Source organism: Amphiprion ocellaris, chromosome 23 (genome assembly GCF_022539595.1).
Source record: "Amphiprion ocellaris isolate individual 3 ecotype Okinawa chromosome 23, ASM2253959v1, whole genome shotgun sequence".
In the NCBI taxonomy this organism is placed as follows: Eukaryota; Metazoa; Chordata; class Actinopteri; family Pomacentridae; genus Amphiprion; species Amphiprion ocellaris.
The window spans coordinates 13,525,042-13,535,986 of record NC_072788.1 but is presented as its reverse complement, the minus strand read 5'-3'; the positions used below and the strand labels follow the sequence as shown (position 1 = coordinate 13,535,986).

Here is a 10,945-nt window from a genome sequence, read left to right as displayed (position 1 = left end):
GTCCGTCTCCCTTCACTGTGAGTGGAGAGTGATGAGGCTCAGTGAACTGGACCACCTGTCAGACTGTTCTGTCTGGGGGACAATGACCAGATCCACCTGCACAATCAACAAGTTTATCAAGGAAACTGCAGTGTACTGGTGTGAGTCTGGAACAGGTCTGGAACAGTTTCCAACATCAGCACAAATAGTTACATTTAAGATGCATTTTGTGTGTTTAATATTGTAGCTTTACTTAAAATTAAGTTTAAAGTCTGGAACTTTTCTGACACTTGGTCCTGTTGAATGTTTTACAGGACAAGATATAATTGTGTTGAGCCCAGTGACGGAGGGAGAAGCTGTTACTGTGGGCTGCACATTGAGGAGCTGAAACTGTGATTCCAATCTTGGTTTCTTTAAAAATAATCTTTGCATCCAAAATGATCCCAGAACAGAGCTGCACATTGCTGCAGTGTCAAAGTCAGACGAAGGCTTCTACAAGTCTGAGTTTTCAGGACAAACATCAGCACAGAGCTGGATGTCAGTAAAATGTAAGTATGATTAAAACTAACTTATCTGTTCTTCCTTTTGCACTAGAAAAAAAGGTGTCACTTAAGCTGATTAAAACAGAGATAGTTGGCTTTTTTCTGCTGAAGCATTAAAACAGGATGTTCAGTGTGAACTGTGAGTGTTTATTTTTACATTCTAACATGAAGTACAGGTTGTTGTTGTCCTCACATGAAATTAACAGTGAATAGGTGAATATGGCTACGTCATAATATGATCTTTATGTTAACACTGTGTGCTGTGAAACAGTATTTGCTCCCTGAGCTGTCAATCAACCACATGACCAAATTCATAGGACAGTTGGGTTCAGTTTCAGCAGCAGCACCTACATATGATTACTGCCAGGACTGTTGAATCTCAGCATCACTAAATAAAACCTGTCTAGTATTGTGAAGTAGCTAAAGGGTCTCAACAAGCAGCACATGATGCCATGTTCTAAAGAGATTCAAGCACAGATGCAAAATAAAATTCGTTGACATTTGGTATTCTGGAAAGGGTTATAAATCCATTGCTAAAGCTCTGTGACTCCAGAGACCCACAGTGAGAGACATTATCTACAAATAGAGAAAACATGTAAATCTTATACTACATTCCACAAGAAGAACATGATACCAGCAGTGAAAGATGGTGGTGGTAGTGTGATGGTTTGGGTCTGTGTTTCTTCCTCAGGACCTGGACCTCTTGTCATAAATGATGGATTCATGAATTCTGCTGTCACTGAGACTTTCACAGTAACAGATATGTGGTTGAGATGTGCCCAAACATTTGCACATCACTGTAGAAACTTGCTGTTTCCATCCAGTATAACCTGCACAAATAAATACAATGTGTGATGTGATGAGTGAAAATAGACACTTAGAATATTTAATCCTAGCTGATCAAAGTTGTCTCTACTTTAATGTTTTTGTGATCAGATTCTTTTTTATTTAAAAAGCAAATATCAGCTTATTTGTATTTGCAGAAGCCGGAAAGGAAGTTTCACCTTGTCTAAATATTCTGTGGTCGAACCAACAGTGGAGTGAGCTTTTTTTTTGGTTGTTTTTTTAGATAGGGACGGAAGTGTTACGACATTTATCAGACAGAAAAATCATTCCTCAGACAACTTCTGATGCTATGATGATATGAAACTCTTCTGTCTCACAGTTCGCTGTTTCTTGTTGGTACAAAGTGGACGTATTTCACTGACAGAACAACAAGTGTCAAAGCGTCAGAGCTGGATTTGAAGATGGGACACACTTTGCTGTCTGTGCTGTTACACTGTGAGTACCAGATACTTTTTACCAACTCTTTTACTTCAGTCTTGTTGACAGATTTATTGAAAGTGAAATATTTTGATGTAGAGTCAGAGAACTGAGTTAAATCATCACAGAAACACATTATTGGTTCATCACAGTGATTATTAGACAGATTTTATACATTAAACTTGTTTCATATTCCACTGTGAATGTCAGTCATAGATCCCAAGTTGTTTCATTTTAGTAATATCTGAAGTTTCCATCTTTATTTCAGTGCTGAATACATTCCTCTACTATGGACATGCTCAAGGTAACGGCTCAGTTTAATTTATTTTCTTTCATTTCATCCACTGAGGATGAGTCTTTAGCTGACTTTATTTTAATCAATATATCCATACATACTGTAGAGTCAAACTAAAATAGTTTGTCAGTTCACGTTTGTGTTCAGTTCTAGATGCTGTGCTGATGACTGACCCCAACTGGTCCACTTTTTTTACTGGAGAGTTTGTGACCTTCATATGTGACATGAACGAAGGAGACGATGCTGACTGGGAATACAAGATCAACAAGGATGGACGAGATTATACTTGCTACAACACACATCAACGCTACACATCAGAACCTCTGTCTGCACGTCACAGTGGTGATTATCAGTGTGTTGGTCGCAGGAGGAGCTCATATTCTACAAAGAGCAGTAACACTGTCTCTTTAACTGTTTCAGGTGAGTCTTTCATGTTTTATCAACATGACCAACAACACAAAGTTACGATTCCTATTCATAAACTCATCCCAATTATACAATACAGTTTACATTGAATTATTATTATTGTGTATACATTTTTGAAATAGTGTGAAACATTACACTTTGACAGGGACCACTGGATTTTTCCAGCTTTTGTCAGAGAAAACACTTTGCTAAAAAGCTCCGACTGCCAACTACAATTAACAACGTTCTTCATTGTATAATAACAGCTGTAGCAGATGGAATATGCAACTTCCACATCAAGAATTTGACCTGATTATAGGTGACAGCAGCTGATAATTTCCCTCTGAACTGAAAACAGGACAGACCACTGTAGAAGTAACACGTCTTTATGTACCTTTCAGTCATGCAGTGTGTTTATTTACAGAAAATGTGACTTTTCAAGCAGCAGAATGGAGAATCTGTAAAACTATGACAATTGAGACTTGAAAGCAGAAGCTCTATCACCGTGTTGAAATGGTCAAAAATCACTGATTGAAAATGTTTTAAGTTGCAGAGAAAATAACCATTAGTTATGATACATTTTAAGGACAATTCATGTTTGTGAGTCAGACATGAAGATGATGAATTTAGAGCTAATGTGAAAAGAAAACATACCTCAAAGTTTATTTTCCTAAAAAATTTACATTGCCATGAGAAAAATTGCATGTTGTTTTTATTTGTTTGCTTTTTCTTACAGCTAAACCCAAAGCCACACTGACAGCAGACACAACAACCATATCAGTAGGAGGCAGTGTGATACTGACCTGCTCTGTGCAGAACTCTGTTGGATGGAAATATGAGTGGTTCAGACGTACTCAGAGAACCTCTGAAGTTCTGGTGGATCCAGTTAGAACAAATGATGAACTAAACACAGTTATCAGTGTTTCACAAGGAGGAATCTATCAGTGCAGAGGAAGAAGAGGAAAACCAGTTTACTACACTGATATAAGTGATGAGGTCACCACTGAGAAAACCCGTGAGTTCAGTCAATTTGTTTTTGAATAATACACGCTTTTGTCATTGAAATTAGTAATGTGATGAAACAAAAATCTTAATTTTTTTCTGCTGATATTGTGTTTGTTTTTTTTGTTTTTTTTAATTTCTCTACCTGTTCCCAACTGAAAACAGTTTCCAATGAGGCTGTTCTAAGACGACAACCAGACTGGACTCAGATGTTCAGAGGTGAAAGAATCACTCTGACATGTGAGATCCATGGAGGTGAAACCACCCAGTGGGTGTATGAATGGAGACGACCTCGGCGTTATGTACACTGGACAGATGATAATTACCAGACATTCAGAGTTTCTAAGTCCAGCAGTGGAGACTACATGTGTAGGAGTAGACCCAGAGATGACTCCTATTCTTCAACTGAGTGGAGTAAATCCATCACATTGTCAGTATCTGGTAAGTCCTTGTGTTGTGTGAAGCTGTCACACTACACAGGATGTATTCCAGGTCTACAGGGATTTTCTCCTTTAGTCACACTGTCAGTTAACAGATCAGAACATGATTTAAATATACTTAACATGATAGAGTAGTTATACAACTTTTGCTCTGTATGTGTGACTTGCACAGTATCAAAGTAATGCATAATTGTAATAATACTAAGTAATACTATATATATATATATATATATATATATATATATATATATATATATATATATATATATATATATATATATAGTATTATTATTATTTATTTATTTATTTTTTAATCATTTTTTTAAACTCCTGTCATGCTAAGGTGAACTATTTAATATTCTGGACTTTTCACATTAGTTTTATTTTGGAGCCAGAGGATTGACTTTATGCTGGTACTGAAAGTAAAATTTAGCATTAAAATCAAAACCTGCACTGAAAAAGGAATTTGTTTGCGTTATGTTTTGCCATTCTTTCTTCAATTTGTCTCATTAAAATTAAACAAATGTAAAACATGTTAAAATGCCCCTTATTTTAATTTTTTATTAAACTCTGAACGAGCCATTAAACAGGATCCCACTGTTGCATGTACCAACAGTGTATCAACCAACAACACATCACATGTTTTAATTATAGGAAAATCTGTTTCCAACAGATCAACCCAAAGCTGTCCTCAGTGTGTCTCCATCATGGCTGAGTCCTGGAGCCTCATTAATTTTGAGCTGTGAGGTTGAACATCCATCTGCAGGATGGAGGTTCTACTGGTATAAAGCTGTTCCTGATCTATCAGGAACCTCCTACAGTTATGAGCTGCTGCCTGGTAGCATCAGTGGGACTGAACAAGATTCCTACATTATTCATGGAAAGACACAGACAGCAGGATTTAGATGTAGAGCTGGAAGAGGAGACCCAGAGTATTACACTTATTACAGTAAACCTACGTTTGTCTGGTCTGGAGGTCAGTTTATATCTTTTATTGCTTTCTATCCCTTTCTATTCATCGTAGTTGTTCCAGTCTTACTTTAGCAAGCAAATCTCCACAAATTAAAAAAAAAAACAACAATGTCCACTTCTATTTAGCTGTACACATTTTTGCTCAAACAATCAGCACAACTTTTGTCACCCAGTGAATTTTCACACTGGCATCTGCTTTAATTTTGTCTTTTCATTTCATTGTCTTGGGATCATGTGATAGGAGTCCTCAGTATCATTGTCTGATAATTTTTGCAACTCATGGTGGCATAAAAGCTGTCATATAAATGAAATATGTTTTTATGTCAATTCATACATACAGGCTCCAGTCCTGAAAGCTCCTCATTTACAGACCCGTTGATCACTGGGCTGGTTAGTGGAATTTTCCTGACTATGATCCTGCTGCTTCTGCTGCTGTGCTGCTGCAGACAGATGAAGGGTGAGATCTTTTCCATTCCATTTTTTCAATCAAAATTTACTAAAATTAAACATTAAAAAAATGCAATATTTTTTATGTTTTTTTTTTTCACAGATCCACATTGTAACAGGTTGGTGCAACACTTTCCACTTACTCTGAGCATTACAACAATACTTGGCGTGATCCTTATTTATTTCTTTTTGCTTTAGGCTCTCTCAGTCTCAGAACATGAATCAAGCCTCAGCTACGCTGCAAACAGTAAACCAGAATGAAAGTCAAATTTACTCATCTCTTCTCCACGGTCAGCTTTTACTGTTTTATTTTCACCAAAATGTCAGACAGCTCATGTAACTAATATAATACTGTCTTGAATTTCACTGATCTGTAGGTGATGCTTCTGCCTATGAGACAATCAGACGTTCTGGAAATTCTGTGAGTGGTACAGTATAACCTTTGATTAATGTAGAGCTGCCAGATATTATATTTCCTGGAATCAACTGAACTAGATTCATATAACGTTATTTTTACAGATGAACCAGCCAACTTCTACAATAATGTCACGTCAGCTTGAAGGACTTAATAAGAGCAGTGAGTATACAAGATATTAACTATAATAGCTTATTAATTGTCATTGCACCTGCAAATCTTGAAATATAGATACAAACGTGTCTGTGTATCCCGCGTTGTTTGTTGGACACCACTTTGACAGCTGGCAGTTGAATGATGACATGCAGATGTACTAACTGTAGCTTCTTCCAGGTCCATAAAATCAAGTGACTCTTCAGCAGAAGAAGAGACTGAGTGGCAACAATGTGAAAAACAACATTCAAGTTTAAATGTGTTTGATAACATTTATACATGGCAAAACTGCTAATACTGCTTTTGTGTTTATGCTGATGTAGTATCTGAGATAAATAAGACCATATAAGTAACTGTGTTAAGCAGAAGAGTCAGTGTCGCTCAATTCACCACCTCACAATCAGCAGGTACATTAATGAAGCCTTGTAAAATGTTACCTTCATATTAAACACATTTTCCAAGTTAAAGGCCCTTGAAGTACATGGAGAAGGTCACTGTTTTTTTTTCTGTTGAATGTGTTATTTTTTCCAGCATTTCTTAGCAATGCAACCAAATCAATTTTACATCAATGTCAGATGTCACGAAAGCCAGTCTTGTTTTGTTCAGCACAGTTTTTCTATAATCAACTTTGAGCATGAATTTAAAGGGTTATACCAGCATGTGGGATAGATCGTTGGTCAAAACAAGTTCTAAAATATGAAAGATGTCACTTTTGTCACCATTTTGATTCCAAGCTTATCCTCTTAGATGTAAATGTTTCACATATGGTGCAGATTTTTACGTTAGATTTCAGGCCAAGAAGATGAGCATAATGCTTACAATGGAAGTGGTATTGAGTATCATTGTCAGAAATTAGGTAACTCACTTTTTCCTGAATTTTATCTGATAAAAAGTTGTGCCTCCTCAGAGCTTCGTTTATGTACCTGTATACATTTATCCTTTAGGTATATAAAGAGAAATGTGCAGACTATGAGGATACAGTAAGGTTATATTGAGAGTTATTCTGTATATAAATCAGTGAATTTTGTAGAAATGTCATTATTTTATCTATTGATTTTACATTTGGCTGCATCTCTTTTTTTTCTTTTATTGCATTCTGAATTTGTAATGAGGTGAACTGAACAGTCATTGTTGAATTTCCTAAAACAATTGCTGAAAAGTTCCCCATTACATGTCTGGCTACTTGGTTTTTTTTTAAAGGCCTGTTCACACCTGAGACAATTGTTGTTTCACTGACAATAAAACCACTGCAGACCAGTGCATTTGTATGTAATGTACATTTTGTGTAACTTTCATGATTAAATTTTTACACCCAGCTTCGACTACGTGTTCTGCTTCTTCGCTGACAGAAACCTCCCCCACTCTCCACCCTCGCTTAATGTTTTTTCTGTGGTCAGTGTTGTTGATTCACAGCTAGATAGATGAGAAACAAGGCCACAGGAGGAAACAGACGTTCACGCTACTGTCACAAGATGGCTTTTGGTCACATTAGCTCCCTGTGCAGAGTTGTCATGTACATTGCTGTGCTGGTTCTTGGGCTTGGCCTCCATGGTACGTGCACCTTTGCTAATCGAGCTGTGGATGTTTACTGTCATGAGCAATATTTGTTTGCCTCCTGCAGCATCTTGGCCAAGATTGCAGAATATTTTAGTTATGTTCTTATTTTCTGAAACGGTTACCTTGCGTTGACCTCAAGTCTTTCTTCTTCTTTTGGGTTTGCAAATGCAGTAGGATTCTGACCGATGAATAGACAGAATATTGTATTTTGTGGCTCTTTGTTTGGCACTTTTCTGACTGTGTCAGCAGGAAGTCTATTCTGTTGTTTCCTGGTTTTCTGTACAGTGTTCCGACATATTATATTGTAATACAGCCTATACTTTAAATGCTTTGGCAGGAATAAGAGAGGTGGTGGCTACATTAGATTAGATGCACAAGTAGGGAAGTGAATCTAAATATTTAAAACCTCACTGTCAGTGTTTTAATATTGTGTTGGTAGTTTGTCACTACTACATATAAAGTAATTGACTGACCGACGTACTCATGAGCAGAACAGAGCCAACTTTTGTGTTACCTTTGTGTAACCAGCATTGGTTACAAAATCTGCATTTCTTCTGTGGTTGTTGGTCATTTCATCCTTACTGCCTGCAGTTAAGCAGCAGATATGAAGGGACAATAGTTAAATTCTACGTGGCCCCTTTGTGGGTGAAAAGACATATTCCAGAGTATGTGTTAGGAGTTAATTCACCTTTCCAGGCAGAATGACATTACTGATTGATTTCTACATTTTGTGTATTAGTTTCTGTTATTGTACATAACTGGTTAGATTCTGCACACTAGACCTAGAGGATATGTTTTCACCACATTCAGTAAAAATGTTTTTTGTTCCAACTGTCCAACATAGATTTTAAATTCTGCTCTTTGCTTGTATGTTTCAGATGTGGAGGCTTCCAATGGGAAACGTGTCATTCATAAGAAAGTTGGAGATACTGTGCAGCTTTCATCATATTTACCGACTAAAGGTGTCACCACAGCGTATTGGAAATATGGAGGTTTAGTAGTTGCAGACAAAGATGGGAGTGTTTCAAAAAAACATCATTTTAAGGACAGAGTAGACTTCAACCTCACAAGCTTTAGCTTAACAGTGAGAAAACTGACTCTACAAGATTCAGGTGATTTCAGTTTCATCTCAGAGGTGAACGAGCAGCAAAGGGGCACAGTCATCATCACTCTGCAAGTTCATGGTAAGACACCATCTTTTTTGGAGTAACTTAATCACTGTTATTAAAATGATAACTCATTATCAGCTACACCTAAATAACTGATCAATTCATCTACATGTAGAATAGATTCCACCACACTGGTAGCTGAGAGAACTGAACACATGAGGTTTTATGTTTTCTGCTCGTATTTCTGTGCTCTCTCAGCTACTATCACACATTAATGTGAAATGCTGGTTGTGTCTCATATCACCGCCTAACATCCCAAAATAATTCACACAACTGCTCTCAAAAAAGGCAGTGCTATCATATTTCAAATCCAAAGCTCTGAGTTCACTTATCATGTATTAATTTAAAGTCACTCTCCCTGTATGGTACATTTTAAAATGATGTATTGATAAATTCATTTACCAGTGCAGGTTGTGGTCCACGATATTATTCCTTTGTGGCTGTTTTTTTTAATGCTTTTCCTTTTGACTGCCATCGTGTGGTTCTCCGAGCCTGTATCAGTCAAGATCTCTGTTTCCATTTGATTTTTCCTGATTGTTGCTCAACATAGTCTGAGCTGTTCAGATCAGGTGTTAACAACACACAGGAATTAACAGTTTTTATCCAGGATAACTTGATTCAAAAGATGTTTTCTGTTGTTAATGATGGAAGTAGTTACACTTTAGACATACAGCACATGTCTGTAGCTGCAATGCTGAAGGTAATTGTTTTTCTCTCTCTCTGTTATCCCATTAGAAGCCATAACTCAGAAGCCTGACCTAAAAATAATCAATGCCACCCACAATGCCTTGGATAAATCCTGCACAGTTTTGCTGGAGTGCAGTGCCTCTTCTGACAGCACTGTCACCTACAACTGGACTGTGGGGAACCAAACCCGGACTGGACCCAAACTGCATCATGTCGTGAGAGAGGAGGATGGAGACACCACATTCACCTGCACAGTTTCCAACTTTGTCAGTGAGAAATCTGCATTCAGAACGTTTGAATGTAACAATGATACTTCCTTACCACAAGATCCACAAGATGAAGGTACGTACAGAATATTACTATAGTACATTAGTTGTTAATTGAATTTTCACATTTGTTTTTTACAGTGATATTGTGTTGCAATTTATGTTCAGATATGTTCAAAAATATCTCGGATTATACTTCGTGTAGCATGACATTTGGTTTTGTGATGCTTTCGGTTTTGAATTTCTAAACGATTTCCACATCTGTCCATTTAAATTATAAAGCAAATGGTGTTTTGGAAACATGGAGGGTTAACAGTTGCTGACAAAGACGGGATGATTCCAAAGAGCATAAGTTAAAGGGCAGATTAGACCTAAACCCCACAAACTTTAGCTTAACAGCGTGAAACCAGAGTCTTTAACATCTTGGTAAATTTGTTTGTAAGCATTGTGAAGTTTTATTTGCTCATTTGAACTTCTTAATCATAAATTCATTGATAATAATTCATCATAACTGAAGCCCATATTTAAAATGTAGTTAAATTTGCTGAAAGACCAAATTTCAGTTGTAATATTGTGGGATTTTAACCATAATAATTAAAATTGTTTGGTAAATTTACAATGACAGTCTTATTTTTCTACTGTTAAACACTGCTTTAATTATTTTTGCTTGTATTTTTTAACATTATATTACATCCTGAGTTTAGCATTGTTTTGCATCTATAGTGTTTTTGTCTGAACTTCATCTTAATTGTCATGTTGCCTTCTGCTTTGTCGGTGGAGACACTTTGCGAACCCTTCTTTTTAGGATTCTTTTGTAAAATAAATAATTTTTGAATAATTATTATTCAGAAAGAAGGTTGTGTGACTTAGCAACAAAACAAATGACTCCAAATGAAGTCCAATAAATTGCCTCAAGTGATCTCCTACCTTTCACTCATGTTACTCGGGAAATGCAAGAAGAAATTAACACAAAATATATTTCTAACCGCAGGATCTTCTCTTGTCTCACTGATTATTTGGCCGTTTCTTGGAATTTTGATGATTCTGCTGTTGCTTGCGCTGCTGCACTTCCTAAGGTCGAAAGGTGAGGTGTTTTGTTGCTGATGTTAGTTCGGTACGACTCTGATTATTCAAAAAAATACTGAAACAACTTGTCTCTTTCACAGATGCGCGGTGTAACAGGTTGGTGGACACGCTTTTTGTTTCATCTTTAACTCAGGTTCTTTTTGGATTTTTTTACTTTTAAACATTCTGTATTTATTTTAGGCTCACACAGTCTGAAACCGTCAACCAGGATCAAAGTGAGCAGCATGTTTACTCCTCTCTTCTCCACGGTCAGTCTGCCATCTCACT

The 10,945-nt window shown here is 36.7% G+C and overlaps 2 protein-coding genes across 2 annotated transcripts; both read left to right on the top strand.

The window, feature by feature from the left end:
- Positions 1-385: 385 nt before the first annotated feature.
- On the top strand, positions 386-7,229 carry LOC111571718 (uncharacterized). The gene is made up of 13 exons (XM_035950377.2): positions 386-527; positions 1,687-1,802; positions 2,053-2,088; positions 2,227-2,499; positions 3,221-3,499; positions 3,652-3,927; positions 4,600-4,902; positions 5,239-5,355; positions 5,449-5,464; positions 5,544-5,635; positions 5,723-5,766; positions 5,865-5,922; positions 6,094-7,229. The coding sequence occupies exons 2-13, from the start codon at positions 1,769-1,771 to the stop codon at positions 6,099-6,101; spliced, it is 1,536 nt and encodes a 511-aa protein (XP_035806270.2). The 5' UTR covers positions 386-527; positions 1,687-1,768; the 3' UTR covers positions 6,102-7,229.
- Positions 7,230-7,385: 156 nt separating this feature from the next.
- On the top strand, positions 7,386-10,767 carry LOC111571717 (signaling lymphocytic activation molecule-like). The gene is made up of 4 exons (XM_055007958.1): positions 7,386-7,464; positions 8,349-8,654; positions 9,375-9,668; positions 10,584-10,767. The coding sequence occupies exons 1-4, from the start codon at positions 7,386-7,388 to the stop codon at positions 10,694-10,696; spliced, it is 792 nt and encodes a 263-aa protein (XP_054863933.1). The 3' UTR covers positions 10,697-10,767.
- Positions 10,768-10,945: the final 178 nt, after the last annotated feature.

What these genes read in the sequence shown, in the direction of transcription:
- LOC111571718 (XM_035950377.2), top strand. Translation starts at nt 1,769, where the DNA reads ATGGGACACACTTTGCTGTCTGTGCTGTTACACT. An exon ending in TGTCTCTTTAACTGTTTCAG is followed by an intron (nt 2,500 to 3,220) that starts GTGAGTCTTTCA and finishes TTTTTCTTACAG; the next exon opens with CTAAACCCAAAGCCACACTG. An exon ending in TCAGACGTTCTGGAAATTCT is followed by an intron (nt 5,767 to 5,864) that starts GTGAGTGGTACA and finishes TTATTTTTACAG; the next exon opens with ATGAACCAGCCAACTTCTAC.
- LOC111571717 (XM_055007958.1), top strand. Translation starts at nt 7,386, where the DNA reads ATGGCTTTTGGTCACATTAGCTCCCTGTGCAGAGTTGTCATGTACATT. An exon ending in CATCACTCTGCAAGTTCATG is followed by an intron (nt 8,655 to 9,374) that starts GTAAGACACCAT and finishes TTATCCCATTAG; the next exon opens with AAGCCATAACTCAGAAGCCT. An exon ending in ACAAGATCCACAAGATGAAG is followed by an intron (nt 9,669 to 10,583) that starts GTACGTACAGAA and finishes TTCTAACCGCAG; the next exon opens with GATCTTCTCTTGTCTCACTG.